This window comes from Equus quagga, chromosome 13 (genome assembly GCF_021613505.1).
Source record: "Equus quagga isolate Etosha38 chromosome 13, UCLA_HA_Equagga_1.0, whole genome shotgun sequence".
NCBI classification, from domain to species: domain Eukaryota; kingdom Metazoa; phylum Chordata; class Mammalia; order Perissodactyla; family Equidae; genus Equus; species Equus quagga.
Genome location: NC_060279.1, coordinates 75,459,547 through 75,482,611, shown reverse-complemented (window position 1 = coordinate 75,482,611; position 23,065 = coordinate 75,459,547). Strand labels below are relative to the sequence as shown.

General features: G+C 57.1%; 2 protein-coding genes across 5 annotated transcripts; one reads left to right on the top strand and one right to left on the bottom strand.

Moving 5' to 3' along the window:
- Positions 1–3,601: 3,601 nt before the first annotated feature.
- ADAD2 (adenosine deaminase domain containing 2) lies at positions 3,602–9,434 on the bottom strand. Its single transcript, XM_046680354.1, has 11 exons — positions 9,120–9,434; positions 8,977–9,085; positions 6,006–6,146; positions 5,607–5,654; positions 5,393–5,518; positions 5,161–5,311; positions 4,911–5,078; positions 4,557–4,786; positions 4,211–4,454; positions 3,791–3,911; positions 3,602–3,706 (listed from the first exon to the last, which is right to left on the bottom strand). Exons 1-11 carry the CDS (start codon positions 9,432–9,434, stop codon positions 3,602–3,604), a joined length of 1,758 nt encoding a protein of 585 aa, XP_046536310.1.
- Positions 9,435–13,483: 4,049 nt separating this feature from the next.
- Positions 13,484–22,820, top strand: TAF1C (TATA-box binding protein associated factor, RNA polymerase I subunit C). 4 transcript variants are annotated; one of them, XM_046683272.1, is made up of 15 exons: positions 13,484–13,629; positions 15,946–16,084; positions 17,194–17,275; positions 17,413–17,510; positions 17,587–17,676; positions 17,771–17,844; positions 18,478–18,716; positions 18,837–18,953; positions 19,033–19,150; positions 19,237–19,308; positions 19,474–19,609; positions 19,781–19,924; positions 20,601–20,775; positions 20,866–21,000; positions 21,078–22,820. In XM_046683272.1, the coding sequence occupies exons 2-15, from the start codon at positions 15,947–15,949 to the stop codon at positions 22,262–22,264; spliced, it is 2,805 nt and encodes a 934-aa protein (XP_046539228.1). In that variant the 5' UTR covers positions 13,484–13,629; position 15,946; the 3' UTR covers positions 22,265–22,820. The 4 variants fall into 4 exon arrangements, with proteins under 4 accessions (XP_046539228.1, XP_046539227.1, XP_046539226.1 ...); XM_046683271.1 differs by having other exon boundaries at positions 20,863–21,000; XM_046683270.1 differs by having other exon boundaries at positions 19,474–19,924.
- Positions 22,821–23,065: the final 245 nt, after the last annotated feature.

Genomic DNA, 23,065 nt, shown 5'->3' with positions numbered 1-23,065 from the left:
ATAAACTCTGATGGAGGCCGGAGCCTGTGGCTGTCTTTGTCATGGCGTCATTTCACCACCGACCCGTGGACGGAGCAGGTGACGGTTTAGAGTTGAGCCTCTCTCTACATGGTCACTAACTTTCCTCAAGGTCTCTCTGAATGCTTCCACAGGGCACAGACAAAAGCACTCACGGTAAAATGGAAATTCTCAAAATGTCTTCCAAAACCACCTTCAGAACAGGGTTTCGACTCTCTCCCTCTAACTCACTCCTGTAAAGAGAAGATCCTAGAATTCGTTAATTCCCCACTCAACGCCTGTCTGTCGGATGTCTTCCATGTGGGGGCCCCACTGGAGGGGATGGAGAGAACAACAATGGGGCCACCTCCGGGCGGTGGGGGCACACGGGCCTGCCCACAGCCTCGGCCCAGGACTGCCAGGAGCCAGGAACTGCACTGGGCCCCCTTCCCAGTTCCTCTCACCACGACCCTGGGGGCCACGCCTTTGTGACCGACTCTCCTTTGCCAGACGGGGAAACTGAGGCTTGGAAATGTGGAATGGCCCCTTGGCCTCCCAGTCCACACTTCTACTCAGAGGTGAAGACCACACACAGGGAGGGACCGCAGGGTCCAGGAAAGATCCCCAGAGCTTGGGGCTGCAGGGGAGGGAGGAGCGGAGTGGTGGCCAAGGCGTCAAGGAGGAAGCAGCCTAGGAGTCCCGCCAGCTCCATGACGTCACCTCCCAATCTAAAGATGCTATTGTTGGCAAAACTTCCCCCAGAGGGGGTTAGGCCAAGAGGACATTAGCAGACTCCCCATTGCAAGGGCAGCGTTCTTCAGCCCCCTGCAGTAATAAACAATGCTGAGCCAAAGGATCTGAGGGAATGCATGTGATGAGGACGTCTTGGGAGCAAAGGATTGGACAGGCAGATTTATGCAACATGGGGACAAATATTACTTAGTTGGCAGAACACAGCAGAGTTAATGTCATTTTGAATAACTTGTTTACCCAGTGATTATGTGATTAATGAATATCAAAAGGCTCATTGCATGAAAGAGCAGTTTGGAATGAGGGTGCATTCTGTTTGGAGCCACCACTGCAGCGACGACAGTCAGTCAATTTAAATTATCTCCAGGGGAAAACAGTGTGTAATAAACGGGCTCATTAACAGGCTTGTTTTCAAAATCTTGCCCGTCCCTGAACAAAATAACCACGAGGAAAAGTTATTTCAAAGTTGGCCTGAGAAGTTTTTTTTGAAACAATACCTAAGGGCAAACAACCTGGCTGGTCCTCAGTGAAACAGAACAATCGGGGCTCACCTGGCTTCCAAGACCCTCCCTCCTGCTCCAACGTCCTCCCCAGCCCCCTCGACCCCTCCTGTCCCCTCCTGAGGTCCCTCCCAGCCCCTCCCCCTCCTGTCCCCGCCCCCTCTCCCAAGGGCGCCCCCCGGTGGCTCCTGCTTTCAGTGGCAAAGCCTGCATCTCCCAGTGCAGAGCCCACCAAGGCGAGCACATCCGAGGCGGGAGGAACCCTAGGAGTCAAACCGCCCGGGTCTCATTTTATAAGTGAATGGGAATTTCGTCCAAGGTCACAGAGGCAAATGAGCAGCAGCCAAGGCCGTGACTGGGACTGACGGGCTCAAAGTCAGAGGCCTGCCCGTGAACCGCAGCTCCACCCCGACCCCACGTGCCCTTCTAGAAGTTTCCCCACGTCACCTGGTGAGTTTCCTCAGCTGTAAAGTGGGGCGATGAGGGCATCTGTCATCTATCGTGCAGAGTCGGTGGCAGGCTTCAGTCCAACAGTGTATGGGAAGCTTTGGTGCAGGGCCCCGGAGCCCTCAGACATCTCTGCTCTTCCCTCGCCCACTGCCTCCATCATGTCCCTCTCGTCAGCAGTGGCACTGGTGACAGGGAGAGAGCACCGGCCCAGAGGACAAGCGGAGGGAAAGCCCAGGCCTGCAGTGGGCCAGCTGTACGAGGACAGATCACCTGGGCGGCCTTCTGATTGTTTCTCTAGACAAGTTGGCCAAAGTGCACTGAGGTTAAGTAGCTGGCCAAGGCCACACACACACCGAGGGGCAGAGAGGTGGCTTGGAGGGATGGGACCCATGCCAGGGCTTCACCATCAGCACTGACCTGGCCCCAAGGCCCACCTGGCAGAGCAGTCTGTAGTTCTGAACCCCGAAGATGCTGGAGGCGCAGGGAACCTCAGGCCTCAGGGGGTGGGGCTGGCATGGTCCTCAACCACTCCTGGCCCCAGGTCCCCAGACTTCAAAGCTGCTCTGCTGCTGCTCAATGGACGCTGCCCGGGCCGGTGAGGTGCCCAGGTTTGCAGCATGAGCACGTACACACGTGTGTCTGTGTGCACGTGCAGTGTACACCGTGGTCCTCCCCTACTCGAGGTACTCGGAGCGTCCGAAAGCCCCCATGGACTCACTCCGGTCCTCTGGAGGGCAAGGAAGGAGGCCCACCGCCCTGGCCCTCCCCACAGCGCGCAAGCAGGTGCGGGCTGCCCCGGATGGAAGAGCTGGGGCAGCACAGGGAGACGAGTGGGCCCCAGCTCCACACAATCCTCTCTTAGCTTCCCAGGGCTGCCGTAACCCAGTACCACAGACCGGCGCCTCACGACAGATGTTTTTCTCTCCCAGCTCTGAGGCCTGAGTGCTGGCAGGGCTGGTTACTCCAAGAGGTTCTAGGGAGAGAACCAGCCTCTCTCCCAACTTCTGGGGTTGCTGGCCATCCTTGATGCTCCTTGGCTTATGGCAGCATCACCCCCATCTCTGCCTCTGTTTTCAGGTGGCCTCCTCCCCTCTGTGTCTACCTGTGTGTCTCTTCTGATAAGGACCCTAGTCATTGGATTTAAGCCCTCGCGGTAATTCAGTATGACCTCACCTTAACTTGATCACATCTGCAAAGACCCTATTTCTAAGTAAGGTCATTTTCACAGGTTCCAGGTAGATGTGAATTTTGGGGGACACTATTCAGTGTATTCCAGTATACCTACAAGCCCAGTGGAAGGGCCTCCGGACCCTATCCACTCGTAGAAACCCAGAGGACACCAAAGGCAGGCCCTGGGGCTGCTGTCTGCCCAGGGCCCCGCATCTCCTTCTGAATGGGGACCACCGATGTGCACACATCCCAGCACCCTCCAACCCATGGAGCTTGCTCAATGGGCCGGCACAGCTGAGGCCTCTGATGAGTCCACATGGGACCTGGGGGCAGGCACCACCCTCCTCAACACTCCTGCCAGGTCCCAGCCCCAGGAAAGGAAGGGACACAGGAGCCCCCATCACGCCCAGAGAGGAGATGTTCCCACACTCGCTGCTGACAGCCTGGCCCCACATACACCACACAGCACAGCCTCCCCCGGAGCACACAGGCTGGAGGCACTAACAAAGTGACTCTGTGAGACAGGGATCTGGCCAACAGCCCATCGCTACCTGCTCCTCCTCCAAAAGCCAAGCACACATAGAAGCACCAGAAACACCTTCTTTATTCAAGCCCAAATGTGCAGCAGCATCCCCCCCACCGTCACCCCCCATTCCCCTCCCACCCCGTAGAAGTGGCACTCCTCCAGCGGGGCCCACCTCAGTGCAGGGACCTCAGCCCCCTGGAGGTCTGTTTCAGTTCCGGAATTTGCCCACCAATGGCTTGGAGGGCCAAGCCCCCAGGCCCTGCTGGTCTAGCAGGAGAGACAACTGCCGGCGAGCCTCCTGGTAGGGCCCAGCCTAGGGCAGGAGAAGAGCAGGTGGAGAGGGTGCTCGCTGGGGGGTGCAGGAGGAAGAGGGCTGGCGGGGAGGGAAGGAGCTGACCTTGGCTGCCTCGTAGGTCTTCAAGGCCAGGAGGTGGGACTTCCCGAGAGCTCGGGCAGCCTGGCGGAAGGCCCGGAGAAAGGCTGCCTTACACAGGCGGGAGGGAGGCCCGAGGGCAGCACTGGCGATGGAGAGAAAGGACAATGGAGAGAAAGGATGTGAGGATCAGGGGAGAGAAAAAGGGAACCAACTCACAGGCTGACACCACTGCCCTCCCACCACCTCCTTTCACTTGTGACAATCTTAGGGGGTGTCACAGGGTGGGTGACAGAAGCACCGGCCACAGTCCCAGAGTTGCTAAGAGGCTGAGCTGGGATCAGAACCCCCCTGGAGCCTGATGCTCCCTCTCACCCCCAGGCAGGGAAACCGGGACCCCTCACTGCTGGGCCCCTCTCCAGCCCACACACAGGCCCTTCTCACTCAGCCTTCACACGCCCGGTGGCCACATCCACAACCTCGATGTCGGGGTCCCCCAGGCTCCAATTGAGGCTCAGGCCGTGGCAGGTGTTGGGGGTGGGGTCAGAAGGGGCCACAGGGGGGCCCGAAAACAGGTGCAGCGTGGTCCGGGCGTAGGGAGGGGGCAGGCCTGGCCCCAAGACGCTCTCTAGGCTGGGCCGGGTGTGGATGGCGCTGCTCAGAGTGGGGGGGTCGTGGCAAGGGTCAGCTGTGGGGGCAGAAAGCACAGGACAAGGTCGGGGTCTCTGCCACCCTCTCCCACCCACCACCCAGAGCCACTTTCCACCCTCCAGCCCCGCTAGACCCTCACCCAGGACAAGGCTGGTGGCGTAGAGGGGAGGGAGGAAGTGGGCCAGCAGGGCGCCGCCCAGCCCCAGCACAGCCCAGCGTGCCAGCTTGTCACTGGCCGAGAGGCAGCTCACGTGGGTGTCACGGAGCGCGGGTGCCACGTAGCAAACGGGCTTCAGCTCCCCGCGGACGTGGGCCTGCAGGCGGAAGGGCGGACTGTGCAGGAGACTGCCCTTGGACGACGGCGGGAAGCTGCAGAGGCAGGCGAGGGGAGTAGGACGTGGGACACGAGAGTCAGGGTCACTCTCCCGACCCCAGCCTGCACTGCCCTTCCCCGTCGGCCAAACTAAGGGACCCATCAGGGCTCCCTACATACTAGATGTCGTGGGCAGCTCCCTTGGGGGTGTTGCTGACATAGAGGTGTAGGAAGATCCCGGGCTTGAGGGTGAAGGGGGGCCCGGGCCCAGGCTGGGGGGCCAGCACAGACCGCTCCTTGCCCTTGGGGCCGCCCTGTGTTGCCAGTAGGAGCTGCCGGAACAAGAACCTGGGAGAGACGGGTGGAGGAGCAGCTGGGGGCTGCCACGTCCAGCCTGGGCTGTGGCAGTGCGCCGGCCACCCGCCCTCACCTCAGCAGGGCCCGGCGGGCAATGACCACACCGTGGCAGTCGTGGAGCTGCCGGCCTGAGAACTCCAGCCAGCCGGCACAGCTGCTGCCACCTGTGCCCAGCGCTACCAGCTCGTAGATCTCCTTGGTGTGGCCCCTGGCACCGGGGACCTCTGTGAGGGGAGGGGGCAGAGATGTTACGGCTTAAGGCGAGGGGCCTTCGGCAGGGGCGGGGTGGGCAGGGTAAACCCTACCTCTCTCCAGGATGACAGCAGCCACAGTCCCTTTACAGGCCTGGTACAGTGAGGCCCTGTCCACCAGCCGGTCAAAGCCAGCGCTGACCACGGCTGCGCAGCGCTGCTCGTGGGTCAGGATGTTCTCTGCATGTGGGGGAGAGGGCAGAGGTAGGGGCCCCAAGGCTGTGCCCCTCCCCCCACCACAGGGGGCAGAGCAACAGGGCCCACCTACCTACACTCAGGGGGGCGAGTGGAGGCCTGCTGGGGGGCTCTGGGGGCTCTGAAGAAAGAGAAGGGGTGGGTCATCACAGGTGCCAGGGTCCACCCTCCCACTCTCTGTCCTTCGGGAAGCCAACAAGTTGGCAACGGCAGCGGGAAAGTTTTCACCTTCCAGAAACCAAAAGTCCCTGGGCTGCCCCTCTAGCAGAGCCTGGCCCCAGGCTGGGCAGCCTTCGAAGGACACGAGGGCAGGAGGAGGCCCACCTCCCTCCCCCGCTCCCTGCAGGCCAGGCCCCGGGGCCCAGGTGGTCCTGCAGGCCTCTCCCCTGCCCACCCCCATGCTCACACGCACAGAGGTGGGGCTCTGGCATCCCCAGCTGGGGCGTGGCCACCGGGTGGGCTGCCCCCTTACCCGGGCTCTCCAGCTGACTCTGGATGTAGCGGAGGGCAGAGCGAGCCGCCTGCTGCTTGGCCTCCAGCTTGCTGTTGGCGGTGCCTGCGGGGCAGACCACCCCATCCACTTCGGCACACACAGAAAAGGAGGAGCAGCAGCCTGGAGAAGGGGGGCGGTGAAGTAGCGCCCTGCACTTCACCTCTGGCGACACCGCCCCACCTGAGCCACAGAAGCTCTTAGCTACGCTTCCTGCTGACACCAAGGACGACCTTGATGAATGACAAGGAGATGGCCCGCCTGCTCCTGCACCGGGCGTGCGTGCCTTGGCATGCCAGGCCCATTGTCATTCAGAGAACCCTCACAAGCCCCTCTGAAATAGGTCCACGTGACCCCATTTTACAAAGGGGACACACAAAGGGCAGGCAGCAGGCCCAGGTGGCGCCAGGACCCAACCAGGGCCACACTGGTCTCAGGATGAAGCCTGCAGCCTCCCCTTAGACGCACTGAGCTAGTTCTTTCTACTTTTGACAGTTTCTTCCACCAAACACTGTCCTTTCAGGTATTACTTATGAGATAAGAGACAGATGAAAATCCTAGAACTTGGATCACTCGGTCAAAGGGGATAAAATTATTTCACTTCACGGGACTTGCTGGGACTTGCTGCTAAATTGTTTCCCAAAAGGACTGCCCTTTTCAAAGAGAACCCACGTTTCAGCACTCCTCGGTAGCACTGATATTCAGCTATTTTAAAAGAGCATCAAGAATTCCAGCTAGTAGACGTGGAAGGAACGCTGGCGTCAGCAAACCCCACGTGGCAGCTGGCACACAACAATCAACTCTGGTGACAACCATCAAAGGATGCTACAGTGTCATGGCAAACAGGACAGTCACACCATCTCCAGATGCTCCCCTTGGATGACTGACAAAGCACAAAGGGGAAGCAAAGACACCTGGCGGACGCCACCCTAGTCAGTCCTCCCAGCTCACATCCCGAGTGGTAGGACACACAGATCCCAGTCCTCCTGGCGGGACGTCACCACAGGCGCTCCTGCCTAACGCACAGCCTGAACCCTCCTGAGGAAACAGACAAACCCAAATGCAAGGACAGTCTACAAAACCACCGGCCTTTCCTCCTCAAGAACATCACCATCCTGAAGACAAGCAGAGACCGGGGAAGTGTTTCAGACAGAAGGAGATTAAGAGGCGCACAGCAGCCTAATGCCATCGGTCACGCTGGGTTAGAAAAAATGGCCATTACTGGGACAAGTGGCAAAATTTGAATGTGAATGGTAATGGGGAAATAACATTACATCAATGTTAAATTTCCAAAATTTGATCACTGTACTATAGTTACATAAGACAATGTCCTTGTTCTTAGGAATTACACATAGACGTGCTTAAGGGGTGAATTAACTTCCAGATTGTTCAGAAAAACTTAATCTAGATATTTTTACATAAATAGATATATAGAGGGGAGAGAGACACACAAACACACAGCAAATGTGGCAAATGTTACCTGGAGAATCTGAGTGGAGAGTTCATGGGAGTTCTTTCACACTAGTCTTTGAAATTTCATCAAAATAAAAAAACAAAAAGAAACGACTAAAAACCACATCTACCCATGTAAACAAATAAAAGGGGAATGGTAAGCAGAAGGGAGGGGCAGTGTAACCCAGCGGGTCAGCTCAGGCTCTGAAGCCAGACTGCCGGGGTTCACACTGTGCCACGCAGCTGCGGCCTCTCTGGCCTCAGTCTTCCCGTCTGTAAAATGGTGGTGACAGTACTGTACACGTCCTTAAGGAATACTTGTGAGGACTCGGTGAGTTAACGTGCCTGAAGCCCTGCAGACAGCTCCTGGCCTGTCATCCAGAACTCATGAATGTTAGCTATTATCATCTGCATTGACTCTATTTCCTTATCTTCTGTATTCCTGATCCGCAGGCTTTTGGGGCCTTGATCCTGGAGAGAAGGCCCCTCCCAGGGCTAATTCCTGGAGACAGCAGACGACTCCCCTGCAAGTGCGCCTTGATGTGGAAACCAACCAATCCAGAACTCAGTCCCCAACTGCCAAACTCTCACATGAGCCAACATCCTCCAGACCCTAAACCACCCCAGGGCCAGGTACCAGACAACTAGGACCCACCCCTATGACCCCAAAACATCCTCAGGGTCTTGCCTTACTCAACCCTGTAACTCACTCAGCCTGCCTCAACCATTCCTTCCTGAGAAGCCCCAATAAAGGCTCTGGGCTGGGCTCTCCCCGCTCCCCTTCTTCCTCCTGACCACCCTGGTCCTTTCTCGTGGGGCCCTGTGTGGCGAGCTGTGCCTCCTGTTTCTAGGGATCCACGAGTATTTACTTTTTCCTTCACGACAATCATTTCCGAGCCTGCTGTCTCACCGCCCCTGATTAACAGGAATCCCAGGCACACATTTAATACACTCTCTCTTTTTCAGCCATTCATTAGGGGTTCTCTCAGGTAGCTTTACAAAGGCTCCCGACAGCCTGAGGGATGCTTCTCTCCCTATCTCCTTAGAAACCGGAAAAGTGCTGGCTGAAGGTTGGGAACCTGAATTGAGGACCTGGGGTGTTGCTGTGTGTGTCTGTGTCTGTCCAGTCCGGGGTGGGGGCAGGGTGCACCGAGAAAGAGGAAAGGACGTGATTACATCTCTAGGCAGTGTTGCCATTAGCAAACGGCTTTGATAACGTCTTCAAGTCACCGGCTGGCCCCCAAGTATCTCCAATGCTGGCAGGGCAACTGTAATTGCATGTAACTGGCCCTCCAAATAGGCAAGCTGAAAGGCTGGGTCGCTTTGGGGTATCAGATGGGGATGTTGTTCACCCTGCTGTGACCTGCCTCTTGGAGGTCTGGCGTAGCCCCACCTGCTCACAGCGAGGTCCGCCTCGGGCCCGGCTCCGGCCCAGCTCCCAGCCCCCGTGCTTCGTCTGGGGCAGCCGGGGGGCGCCACCGCCCCAGGCCCCGGGGCTCACCTGCCGTCTGGTCCTCTCGGAAGGTCAGGGAGACGCCCAGGCCGGCCGTATACTGCTCGAGCACCGCCACAGCCTGGCCCGGCAGGGGGTCTTTGAGCTGCAGGCTCAGCTGTCCAGCTGCCGTTGGGAAGTCCCTGGCGGGCCCTGCAGGGTGGGACAGAGACCTTCGGGGATCTCCTCATCCGGCCCCCCAAGCCGTCCCAAGCCCGGGCTGTCCCCAGTTCCTTGACTCCGGCCCCCGCCCAGGGCCCACCGTCCCCAGCCGAGGCCTGGGACTGCCCGTCCCCCTCATCGTCCTCCGCGCTGGGGGCGAGCACGGGCTCCCAGGGCTCTCGGCCCAGGCTGGCGGGGGGCCTCCTGGAGCTGGGCCCGGGGCTGATCTGCAGCGACGCCGCCAGGCGGGGTTTCCTGCGGCCGCTGTCCTCCGAACTGGTGACCACGCCGGCTGCTGAAGCCATGGCCGGACGCCAGGGACGGGGTGCCGGTTCTGGTGCCGCGGCGCCCTTTTACACGCCCGGCTGGCTCCGCGTGAGGAGCACGCGGCAAGGCAGACAGCACACTGCGAGCTAGGCCCCACCTCCCCGCTGACCAATGAGAGCCCGCAGAGCTGTGGCAGACAGTGCGCCCAGCCAATGGGAAGGATGGTCTTCGTGGCGGCAGCAGCCCGGATGTGGATAGTGCAGTCACCTGGCCAACATCCCACTTCCGGGGCGGGGCTTAGCGATGGGGTTTGGGGGAGGGACGAGGTTGGTCCGGTTTTCCTGCTCTCTGCCCTAGGCAAGTGAAGGCCAGGGAAGGGGGTTTGAGGGTCCGAGTCCAGCGCTTCATCCTTGCTCCTGTCCTAGGATGCCCCAAACCACACCCCATCAGGCCAGCCCGCCCCTAGCAGCTTGAGCCTGGGGGGCTTCATCTGATAAATGAAGGTGTTCTTAAATGTAGCAGCCCGACAGAACCTTTAGGATCTACCTTTACAAAAGGTTCGCTGTAGCCTTTCTGAAGCCAGCCGGAAGTGCTCTCTAGCCAAAGTTAGCCATTTAGCACCCTGCCGCCCCCCCCCCCCCTTTTTTGTCCAGAAAGGATTTTGAGTAACAATACCACAAGACAGCAATTCTTTAAGATGAGGGACTAGGGATGAAGGAGAAATAACAAAAATAAGATGAAGTTAGGGATGAAGACAGTTTACATATGGCCTGCTATGATGCAACACAATTGCTCAAAGGGGGCTGAAAACAGAACTAAGTCTTGTAGGAGCTAGGACACAGGATAACGACCAACACTCAGTGCACAGGCTGTAAGACTCGTCGCCTTTGTTGCTGTTGCTGCTGCTGATTGCTACCTTTGGGTCTGACTGTGCTGACCAGGATTGTGGCAGTGTGGATACTGGGGCGTATGAGGAGCAATTGGTGGAAACCAGGAATTTTGACCCGGGAAGAGCAGGTGTAGCGGGCAGGGTAAATTCAACCTCTCAAATGTTTTGAGCATTGGCATCAGGAAGAAGAATCCTGTTTTTTTCATGCATAGGCCAGCCAGAGAATGGAATTAGGCCTGGGAGATGGAGGGGACAGGACAGCAGGTGTTCAGAAATGGAATGATGGCTGCACACATCCACAAAGAGACTTTAACAGAATCGCCAAACCCAGAAATCTCAACAACAGGAACTTGCATGAACAAATGGTGATATATTCATACACATAATTCATACACATAATAAAAAGAAACAAAATCCTGTTATGTGCCCCAAATGGGTGAATCTCGTAGGCATGTTGAGTGAAAGAAGCAAGACTAAAAAGAATGTCTTCTGCATGATTTTATTTATGTAAATTCTTGAACCAGCAAAATTAATCTATGGTGATGAATCAGAAACATGGTTTATTTTATGTAAATTTTATTTATGTAAATTCTTGAACCAGCAAAATTAATCTATGGTGATGAATCAGAAACATGGTTACTTCCTGAAGCGGGTATTGACTGGGAAGTGGCACCAGGAGATTTTCTGGAGTGATGGAAGTGTCTCTGTCTTGATCCAGGTGGTGGTTATGTGGGTTTATATGCATGTGAAAACTCAATGAGGTATACACTTAAATTGCGCTTTTTACTGCATGTTAACTATACATCAGTAACGAGAAGAAACCAAGTAGCTTGTTTAGAGAAAGGAAAGAAGGAAGAAAGGAAGGAAGAAATGGAATTGGCCTCCCAACCCAGAAGCTGGATGAGTGTCTCATAAAGGTGATGTGGAATACTGGTGTGCTAGGAAAAATAATGGTCCCCAAAGATGTCCATGTCCTGATCCCCACAGCCTATGAACGTTACATCGTATGGGAAGGGGGCATTATGGTTGCAGATTAATCAGCTGAGTTTAAGACAAGGAGATTATCCTGGATTACCTGCGTGGGCCCAATGTAATCACAAGTGTCCTTAAATGGGGTAGGGGGAGACTGAGGAGTCAGAATCAGAGAGATGGCAGCATGAGAAAGACTCAACTGCCGTTGCTAGCTTTGAAGATGGAAGGGGGCCACAGCCAAGGAAGACAGGCAGCTTTCAGAAGCTGAAAAAGGCCAAGAAATGGATTCTCCCCTGGAGCTTCTAGAAAAGAACGCAGCCCTACTGACACCTTGATTTTAGCCCAGTGAGACCCATTTAAGGCTTCTGACCTCCAGAACTGTTCAATATTGTGTTCTTCTAAGCCACTAAGTTTGTGGTAATTTGTTACAGCAGCAATGGGAAACTAATATAGTCTTCAATTTTTTTGCATACATAATCCTAAAATAATTTTCAAAAACTGTGTATCCCAAATTAATCACAAGCTCAAGTAGTTACAAAAGATATAATTTCAGACTTATTATATATTATAATCATCCTTTCAATATATTTTCACCAAAACCATGGAGATGAATACATAGCTTATTCCATTTATGAAAAATGCTCTCCATATGCCCTAACTGGCAAAGCCTATCCTCATGGTCAGACCTATCAGCTAAATCAGAATTACTTCTTGTCAGAAAGTCTCACTTCATTTTTTCAATCTAAATGAACGTGTTGCTATTTTCTCAGAAGATCCACGTCATTTCATTTCCTCTTCCGTTGACTCAATATTTATTGAGCATCTACTCTTCTAGTTGTTTGGGAAACATCAGTGACCTACACAGACAGAATTCCTGTCCTTGTAGAGGGACTTCTGAATTCTCTTTTTGAGGTAGATGGCTGAGAAGGCATGGAGCCTAACCAAAAGCTTGAAGTCTCCATGAGACAGAGTGTCACAGCCAGTAGTATTTTCTCCTTTTTTTCCTGTTCTTTTTTAAAAGACTCTTTATTGACATATTACATCCATACCGAAAAGCATACAGATCATTTGATGAATTTTCATACACTGAACACACCCATGTAACCAGCACTGGGATGAAGAAACATAATATTATCAGTCCCAAAATGCCCCCTCCTGCAGCCGTCTATCATGACTTCTGATTGAACCTGCTTTTCTTAGTTTTCGAGGTACTCTCTCCTGCAGGAACTTTGCTTTTTGGAATCGCCCCCTTGTTCAGCATCCCTCTCAGGCAGTACTCCACAGTGGGGAAAAAAGCGATTGTGAGAAAGGAGATGCTAAAGGAGAACCATCCGATTCAAAGCACCTCCCAGATGAAAACTATATGGATGGAAGCTGAGAATTTGGAAACTGATTCTTTAAAGTAATGGTTCTCAAAGTGTGGTCCCTGGACCAGCAGCAGCAGCATCACCTGGGAACTCACTAGAAACGCAGATTCTCGGATCACCTCCCAGATCTACTGAACCAGAAACTGGGGCTGGGACCCAGCGAACTGTTTTAACAAGCTCTCCAGGGGATTCTGATGCACGTTCAGGTCTGAGAACTCCTGGGTTAGGCTAATGGTAAGATTTATGATTGCACAGTGGTTCTTAAAGTGTGGCCCCCAGGCAAGCAGAATCAGCATCACCTGGAAACTTAGGAACGCAGATTATCAGGCTCCACCCCAGACTCACTGAATCAGAAACTCTTTTTACACGCCTTCCAGGTGATGGCGATGCACGCTGGAACTGGAGAACCATTGCCTAAAACTGTATTTCCCTGGCCACAGGAAAGCCTCATGCACTCCCACGGGGACCTGTATGCTTATTTTTAAAGCCCGCTTCAGAGGCTATCAGCACAATTATAGCCTAGGATTCCTAGGCTGACTAATACAGGATTCCTAGTAGGATTCCTACTAATACAGTGCCTGGCTCATCGTAGGTGCTCAGCAGGTGTTCGTTGAGTGAATTAATTTAATACTCACAGCAATCCTGTGAAATAGGAAGTCAGTTAGGCAGAGTGGGATTCGAACCTATCACAGCTTGTCCTTCTCTGTTGGGACTTGATGGGGCTTGTTTCCACCCGTCCATGGCGCCGCCTCCACTCCCATTCTCACTCCGCCCGGGAGGTGGCGCTCTAGGGCGACCGTGAGGCCAGGCTGGGAGGCGGGACTTCCTGTCTCCGAGGGAGCACTTCCGTCCCGGCCCGGAAGACCGTTCATCGCTGCTGTGGGGCTCTCGCTTCGGGGGCGCCGGAGCCGGGGTGCAGCTCTCAGGTTGCTTCGTGGCACGAGGGTCAGGCGAGCGTCGCGCGGAGGTCCAGTTACCAGACAGGCACGGCGAGGCCCGGGCCACGTAAGTGCGCGCGCCGTCGGACAGGAGGCAGAGGAGGGTTCCCCAGCGCCCTCCATGAGCCCCGAGCTGCGTGGCTTTGGGAGCGATCGCCCAACATCTGCAAAGTGGGTTATTAGCAGCCTCCAGCTCATGGAGTGGAGAGGGTCTCACAGAGGTGAGGTGTGGTAGCCGCTGGCTGGCACACAGCGCTTGATGCGAGGCATCTGCTGTTGTCGGGTTGAAATTCTGGGGTCTGGGGTTGGAGTGGGAGGAGGTGGATGAGGAGGACATGGCCGAGTAGATGTCTGAGGGAAGGGACCACTCGCATCCCCTCACCCATCCCCTGCGACAGGCTCGCCTTCCGCCATGCCCGGCCTGGCATTAATGCAGACCCGACTGACGTCTGCAGCCCTGGAGGTCTAAAGGGGCCTGGTCGTCGAAGGCGAAGGCGGGAAGGGGAGGCAGCCTTCTCGAAGGGCTTTTCTGAGGCCGTGGGCTCCTCCAGCGACCTCAGCCTGCTTGGGTCTGTTTGAGGCTGTTTGGTTCGTTTCTCCTCTCGTTCATTCATTCCTGGATTTGTTCCTTCAGTTTGTATGTACTGGTCGTTACCATGTAGCGAGTACCAAAGCCCTGGGGATATATAAAGTCCTTTCCCGTGGGGACTGTTAGAGTGGTTCTGAATCAGACAGCTTCATCTTTAAATATGTAATCACACGTTGCAGTGTGTGTTCTGGAGCGGCGATGCAGGGTGTGGTGGGAGGATAGGGCTGGGGAACTGGGAGAGGCTTCCCCGCCTGGGAATCTGAAGGATGAGTACGATTTTGTAGGTGGATAGGAAGGGCACTAGTATTCCTTCTAAGCAGAGAGAGAGTGTGCAAAGACCCTGTGGTGAAAAGAAGTATGGTGAGGAAAAAACCCAAAGGGGGTCAGTGTGATTGGAGTCCAGGCACAAGAGACGAGCTGGAGACTTTCGCATGTGTCTGCTGATTTATCAGGGATGCAGCCATCTTGGGAGGCTCGGGGGGCCCCTTAACTGTAGTCGACACAGTCAGTCCTATGGAAGACAGTGTTTTCACGAGGATTCAGTGATCACCTCCTTGATTCCTGCCACTGTCCTCTCCTGTCATGGAACAGAGAATGACAGCAGCAGCCAGACACTAGGAATTCAGGAATGCGTCAGATACAGTTGCTGTCCCTGGAGAGCTCTCAGTCTAGTGGAAGAGATAAGACTATGTGTATAAACCACAATGAGAAGGAGGCTGGTGTGCCGTGGGAAACACATGTTCATCACTTGACAAGTGTTTACTGGCATTTCCTGCGTGATGGGCACTTTGCGCGGTGCTGAGGTGCATGGGTGTGTGGAGGTTACAGGATAAACTGACGAAAGAGCAGGAGAGCCAAAGGGAACATTTTTTGCGTACCAAGACGCTAAGGCACGTGTTTGTTTTGGATGCACGGGGAGCAGTGGTCCAGAGGCCGGCCTTTGAATCGGAATCAAGCTGTTGGCTTTGGGCAAGTCGCTCAGTTTCCTGAACTCCAAAACCGGGAGCAATAGGAGAATAAAGCATGTGGCACTGTGGCTGCCGATGCTGGCGCTCAGTAAGCGAGTGCTGTTGTCATTTTGGGGTTAATAGAAAAGAGAGCTGCTATGCCTGCTTGTGCTTCTAGAGCACCTTGTGGTTACCAAAGCCCTAAGTTTAGTTTGATTCAACAACCAGAAGGTGCATTTTTGGAAGGTACGTACTTGACAGCAGGAAGAAAGATGAATAAGACTCAGTCCCTGGCTTTGGGAGAACTCGAGTTAGTCCTGGGAGTGTAGCCTGGGGCATATGATGTGTAGCCTACAAATGTGTAGTTATAGTACAGAGAGCTTGACAGAAGCTGACCCCTTGCCACCTGTCTAACTTCATCCCCTACCCCTCTCCTGTTCGTTCTGTGGCCTCCTTGTTTCTCAAGCACTTCCTGCCCCAGGACTTTTGCACTCACTGTTCATTCTGCCAGGAACCCTTTTCCCAGTTTTCCACATAGTTCTCTCCCTCATTAGGTTCAGGCTGTGGCAAACGCCACCTTCTCGGCGAGGCCTTCCCTGGCTACCATTGCTGAAACCACAGCCTCAGCGCATTGCCATCCCTCCCTCCTGGTTGGTCGGTTGGTTTTAACATAGCACTTATTGCCATCTGGCATTAGGTTACCTGTTGATTTATTCTTTATTATCTGCCTCCCCAAAGAAAGCACACTCCTCTTAGGGCACCTTTCGCTTTCCCGGGAACCCTGGAAACCATTGTCAGGTTCAGGTCTCTGAGAAGACCAGAGGGATGTGTGGTTCTTGTTTTCCAGGATGGACTTCCCCGGCTCCCTCCGCCCCACAGTATTCATGACTGGCCCCCTTGGTCTGAGCGATGTCCCTGACATGTCCTTCATGTGCAGCTGGAGAGACGCACTCACCCTGCCGGAGTCCCTGCCCCAGAACTCCGAGGTGAGGTGGCGGGGAGAGCCCTGGCGGCTCCAGGGTGGCCACCTTCTCTCGGTCCCCTTTTCTAGCAGGAGCACATGGTGGGGTGGCATTAGCACAAATCTGCCAAGACAGGCTGAGCCAGAATCCCTCCTTTGGGTGCATGGGATGCCTGCCATCTGCAGCGGGTTTACTGGGCGGGAGCTCCTGGCTTGCTCTTTCCTGCCTCCCTCTCCCCAGCCTTTCATTCCTGTCTGTTCAGCAGATACTCAGTGCACAGCCCCTACGCCATGCCAGGCGCCTTTCCAGCCCCAGGGCACCCAGCTTGCAGATGTCAGATGTGATCCCTGCCCCCGGGGAACTTAGAGTTAGGCTGACTGAGGACAGACAGCTGAACAAGCCAAAGGATAGTCATTGCAAAGTTTGATAATAGCTTTGAGTGAAACCAGAAGGATGCTGAGACAGCACAGCGGGGGTGAGGCAGGGAGGGGAGACCTCCCAGGATGGGAAGGACACTGGCTCTTTCCCTGGGAGCCTAAGCCATGTGGCTGCCACTGGACACAGGCTGGCCAAGGCTTACGGCAGGCAGAGGCAAGTGGGTGGAAAATTAAGAGAGACAGCGGTGGCGAGGGGAGTGGGGCAGGGGCGCTTCCTTGACAAGGAAGGGCTTCACATCAGATCCGGCCCCCCCGGGAGCCCAGCTTGCCAGCTCATCCATCCTCTGAGTGTTTGAGCTGAGCCGTCTCAGGCTGGCCCAGCAGTGGGGAGTAGGGTGGCCAGTGGGCTCTCTGAGCAAGTGACCATGAGGTCTTCTGAGTGGAAGTGAGGGTCACTGGAGTTCAGCTTGGCCCAGTCTGGGTGCAGGGGTCCCCTCTGAGAGCCACTGGGGCCTGGAGGTCAGAGTGTAGACTGGAGCTGGGCTGCCTGGGTTCCAGTCCCAGCCCTTCTGTTGCCTGGAGCAAGTGACAGCCTCCCTGTGCTGCCGTTTCTTCACCCATAAAGTAAGGCGGCCGTTGTACCAACTTGATGGGCTCCTTGCAGGATTGAATGAGTTATAAAGACAAGTGCTGGTGACACCACTGGCCCAGGAGTGCCCTCACTGTTATGTTGTCTTCGTGGTTGTGTTTCCTCAGAATGGGGTGCCGCACGTGGCCAAGGGCCTTCTCTGGGAGCCGGAGACCCCCGGGCCCCTTCCCTTGCTGCCTCCTGGTCCCGGTAAGGGTCTTGGTGCTCAGGGCTCCCTCCCAAGCTGCTCCTCGTGTCGCTTCTCGCCCCCTCCCAACCCCAAGTGGGACACCTGACCCCGTTTCTGGGCCCATCGTGGCTCTTCCCTCACCTCACTCTTTCCTCAGATCCCTGGCACCCTGGTCTGACTGCCCAGGACCTGCTTTTCCGGGGAGGTCACCCGTTCCAGAAACAGCCCCGAGTTGTGCTGGATGTTACTGAACAGGTGCGTGGCCCCACAGTGGACAGTGCTGTGTGACCTGGGGCTCTGCTCAGTGACCTGGCCTCCTCTCCTTCCGCAGCTCAGCCGGTTCCTGTGGGACCATGGGGACATAGCCTTTGCACCCCTGGGGAAGCTGATGCTGGAGAATTTCAAACTGGAGGGAGCACGGGTGAGTAAGCCCTGACCAGCCAGGAGGGGGGCTCCCCACTTCATGTCGGTGTGAATCCTAGGGTGTGCGAGCTTGACAAGGCCTTTCCACGCAGAGCCGCTCTAAGAAGAAGACAGTGGTCAGTGTGAAGAGGCTGCTCCAGGACCTCGATGGACACCAGCCCTGGGGGCAAGTGGCTAGTGAGGAAGGATGGGATGGGTAGGCCTAGCTGGCGGTGGGGACGTGGAAGGAGCCGGGACATGGATGTAGGTTTCTGGCACAGTTGTTCCTCCTTCCCCCCCGTGCAGTCATGATCTGTACTTTCTCATATAGAACTACACCTCCACTAGGCTAAGGGGAAAAGGGAATTTAAGTTCATGGCCTACAGGCATGGCTGCATCCAGGAGTTCAAATAATGTTAATAGGACTCTATCTTTCTTTATGTTCTCATCCTCTTGGCTGTGCCTGGCTTAATTCCTAGGCAGACTGTTTGCAGGTGACAGCAAGATGGTTTATGATTTCAAGGAAGGACTCAGAAGCCTTCCTGAGGCACCAGCAGAAGTCCTAGGAAGGTTATGATGGGCTTGGCTTGGGTGTCATGCCCATCTGGGAGCCAATCACTGTGGGCTGGGCAATGGAGCACTCTTGAGTGGCCAGATCTGGGTCATGTGACTGCCCCTGCGGCACAGGAATGGGGTTTCCCAAAGGAAGAAATTCTAGGTTGATAAAAAGTGCATCTGCTGGCCTGGCCTCCCAGGGGCTGGTGCCAGTCCTTCTCCCATCGCCATGACAGCCTGCCTCTCAGCTGTGCTCTCATCCCAGGTGCCCCTGGGCTTACCTCAGCTACCGGCAGCGTCGGTTCTCCATCCTCGGGGGCCCAATTCTGGGCAAGTCGGTGGCAAACCTCCTGGGAGACCTGCTGCACGAGGAGCTGGTGACGCGGTGGGAGCAGCTGCTCTTGGATGATGCTTTCACTGGGGGCGCGCTGGCCTGGGTGCCTGGGAAGACACCCCGGGTTGGGCAGCTGGTCTACCCTGCGGGAAGCACCCTGGACAAGCTGTGTATCCTTTCTCACTGGGCAGGATCCCAGCAGCTCCCTCTGGTGGAGGAGGCACTCTCCATGTGGTCCAGGGGGGCTGGATGACTAGAGCTCATGCACTTATCCTTAGCAAAAGGCTCAGATTTCCAAGAGGTCAGTCTGACCCCAGGTGGTAACCCCCAGGTCCTCAGGGACCCTGGCCACATCCAGCTGCGAGGACCTGTCCGGCAGGTGGTGACCCGAACTGTGCAGGGAGAATGTAAGGCCTTAGATACCACCCTCCCTCACTGACTGACCCGCTGCCTGACCCTGACCCTCTCATCCCCTCGTCCCCTCAGCTCTGTTGGCCGTCCGCTCTGACTACCACTGTGCCCTGTGGAAGATCAGCAGGCAGGGGCGGCCGGCGCCTCTCCAGGTGCTGCAGGTCGAGAAGGGGGCCACAGGGATCAGCCTCAGGTGAGGGCGCTGGATCGGGCTGCTCTGCAGGGGATGGGCGGTGGGGTTGGGTGTGGCCCAGCGTTCGTCACACTTGTGCCCTGTAGCCCTCACCTACCCGGGGAGCTGGCCGTCTGCAGCCGTTCGGGAGCCATCTGTCTGTGGACCCCCCAGGATGGGTAATGCCCCTTCCCCGTAAAAACCCTCCACCCCAACGAGCAGCTCCCCTGTGAACTCCGCACAGCCCACACTCCCCCGCAACATGTGCTGGCCCCAGGCCAGGTTGCCCGGCCCCTCCCCCCGCATCAGCCTGTCCTCCACTCACGGCTGGCCTGTCTCCCAAGGCTGCGGCGAGTCTACAAGGACCCTGACACCCTTGTGTTCCGGGACCCCTCTCCCTGGCGTTGGGCAGACTTCACCGCCCACCCTCGGGTGCTGACTGTGGGTGACCGCACTGGAGTGAAAATTGTCGACACACAGGTGAGGGGTGGGGACTGTCACAGGCAGAGCAGCAGGACAGAGCAGAGACACGGAGTCGGCTGGGGCAGGGACCTCCCCGAGGGCATGAAAAGCAGCAGGTCAGTGAGTCCTGCTGGTGGGGATGGTGCCCCTGACCTCGGACTGGGAGGGCTGACCCGGTTTCTCTCCCAGGGCCCGCCGGGCTGTGGTCTGCTGCTTTTTCGTGGAGGGGCAGAGGCATCCTGCCAGAAAGGGGAACGTGTGCTGCTGACCCAGTACCTGGGGGAGGGCAGCCCCGAGTCTCTGCATTCCACGCTCCATCTCATCTGTACCCAGGTGAGTGACTCCTGCCCTCCTCTGCCCCGTGCACGCCTCAGGCAGTTACTAGAGACAAACCCGGGACACCCGCAGGTGAAACAAGAATCACAAAACCCTTGCTGAGTCTGGCTGAAACATGCTAACTGGCAGGTGGGAAAGGCCTCCCGGGAGGTGATGTCTGACCAGGGCTTTAAGGTGCCACTGGAGGCAGAGCAGGTGCAGGAGGAAGGGCCTCAGGCAGGGGGAGTGGTCTGTGCGAAGCTGGACGGTTCCCGGTGTGTTCAGGACAAGGGGAGGAGGTCTGAGTCCACCCCGGCCCTGCCCCCTCAGACCCTGGCCAGAGAGTCGGTGTGCCTCAAGCGTGGGTCCCAGGGTTGGATGAGTTTGGGGAGGGCTGGGTGAGAGCCAGGTGGGTTCTTCTGGGACGAGACTCCTTTGCGCCTCTCCTGAGAGCCATTCTCCCCATGTTGGCGTTGGCATGAATGATAGGCAGGCCCACTTGCGACCTGCCCTCTGTGCGGGCCAGCCGGTGGCCTTGGAGAGGCTCAGGGCCGGTCCCAGAGTGCTGTGGGCACTCAGAAGTCTGCATTCATCCTGAGTGGCAAGTGGGCTACCCAGAGAGATGTGTCTCGTCAGACACTTCTTCACACCTCAGTCACGTCCCCTCCATCTTGCTTCTTCCTCCGGCGCCCAGTTCTCGCTCTACCTGGTGGATGAGCGCCTCCCCTTGGTGCCGATGCTGAAGTGGAACCACGGTCTCCCCTCCGCTCCCCTTCTGGCCCGGCTGCTGCCTCCGCCCGGGCCCGGCTGCCCGCGGCCGCTGATCCTGGGGGGCCAGGACGGGCAGCTGCAGCTGCTGCACATCACTGGTGAGGGTCCCAGCAAGGGCGGGGGCACACGGGGAGATGGGAGGGCCGGGGCCTGGACAGGGCCTCAGTTGTGTGTCCTTCCTCCAGGAGAGGAGGCCTCCACACCCCGGCTGGCAGGGCCCCCCCAGTCTCTCCCTTCCAGGAATGACTCCCTCTCTGCATTCCCCGTGCTGGAGCCCAAGAGTCAGTGGCGGCTGCAGGAGCGTCTGAAAGCGCCAACCATAGGTGTGCTGGGGTCGGGGGGAAGTTTGGGGAGCTGCCCCCCTGGCAGGCCTTGGGGTCACTGTCATTCCCATCTCCAGGTCTGGCTGCCGCCATCCCACCCTCCGCCTCCACGCCAATCCTGTCGCTCTTCCAACTCTCGGCAGCTGGAGATGTCTTCCACCAGTGCCTCCGCCTCCAGGCAGACCCTGGGCCTGACTCTTGTGCCCCTACAGTCTCCTGGAGCCCCCAGGCCACTGCCTGCTGCAGCCAGTGGCTGAAGGCCTTGCTGGAGGTGCCCCCAGCTCCCCCTGTGTGGGCTGCACCCACCTTCTCCCACCGCCGTCTGCTGGGCTGTGTGGAGCAGAGGGAGGTTGAGGGGAAAGTGCCAGAGGGTCTCCGGGCTGCCATGGCTGAAGGGCGGCTCCTGCAGCAGAGGGACCTGGGCTCGCTCCCCACTGCAGAGCCGCCCCCCGCCCCAGAGCCTGGCCCCGACGATGAGCTCAGCAAGCGCTTGGAGGCGGCCTGGGAAGGCCGGGCGGCTGCCTGGTGGGAGAGGCGGCAGGGCTGGAGCTCAGGGCCCAGGCAGCAGCCCAAGCGGCACAAGCGCCGCACGCAGCTCTCCAGCACCTTCTCCTCGCTCAGTGGCCGCCTGGAGCTCTCAGACGCGACCAGCCCTCCTCCCAGCCCAGACCCTGAGGCCCGTCCTCGGCCCCCAGGGACCCCACCCTCCCAAGAGTTGGCCCAGGAGCACTGGGCCCGGGGCGTCCCCTCGGAGCGGCAGCAGACCCTTCGGGACTATATGGCCAAGCTCCCACTCCGAGAAGACGCCCTAGAAGATGCCTCTGCGCCCCCCTCCCAGACCTCCAGCATCCGGGCCACCCGCTCCAGGCAGCGGACCCTCCAGGACAACACAGCCAAGCCACCACTCCAAATGGACACCCCAGAAGGTGTCTCTGTGCCCCCCTCCCAGACCTCCAGCATCTGGGCCACCCGCTCCAGGCAGCGGACCCTCCAGGACAATACAGCCAAGCCACCACTCCAAAGGGACACCCCAGAAGGTGCCTCTGTGCCCCTCTTCCAGACCTCCAGTATCCGGGCCACCCGCTTCAGGCAGCAGACCCTCCAGGACAACACAGCCAAGCCACCACTCCAAAGGGACACCCCAGAAGGTGCCTTTGTGCCCTCTTCCCAGACCTCCAGCATCCAGGCCACTCCCTCCAGGCAGCAGACTCCCGTCCTCTCTGGCTCTCAGCGAATCCGGAAGAAGCCCCGCATGGGCTTCTGAGGGCCCAGGGAAGCTGCTGCCCCTCCTCCAGGGAGTCCTTTGTCCTGCACCAACTGTGTCTTCGTGACTGAAGCTTAGGAAACAAAAAGAGAACCATCTCCAGGGTGCAGACCTTTCTCCTTTTGAAGGCCATCGTGCCTGTGGGAGGCGTCCAAAAATGACCTGGAGCCAAGTCAGAGGACTGGGGACAACCACACAGCAGTTCCTCTTGTCGTCTGTACCTTTGCCTGGAGGCGCTTCCACAGGCACATTGGAAACACCCTCGCGGTCCAGTCCTTGAGGTCAGTGTCATTGGGATTCCCTCCAGGAGACAGGGCTGTGCTTGACAGCAGGGGCTCCCTGCACACGAGCTGGGGTCTCCGTGTACCCTGCTGACGTCGGGGTGACAGTGCTAGCTCCTCGCCGTGGCCGGGGACGTGAAATGAGACACGGGGGAGCTGCGGGGGCGGCGCTCGGTGGGAGTTGGCAGCCGCTGGCGGCTGGTTTGTGTGTGTTGGGCAGTGTCTGCTGTGGTCTAAGGTTTCGTAGAGGGAGACGCTGTGGATTGCACTCAGGGACCGAATAAACTTGTCAGCTGAGCACGGTTGTGGACGATCAAGTTTCTTAGACTGGGTGGCGTGCCCTTCGGTAGCTTTTGCTGTCTAATGCATAGAGTGCGCCTCCTCCGTGGTTCTGCAGCTTTGCCGGGAGACTGCTCTCCTGCGAGGGGAACACCCTCAGAATCATAGCGGGCACAGGATCTGAGAGAGGCTCCTCATCGCAGGGGAGAGAGGAGTGGGTCTTTCTCAGGGCAGGGGATGA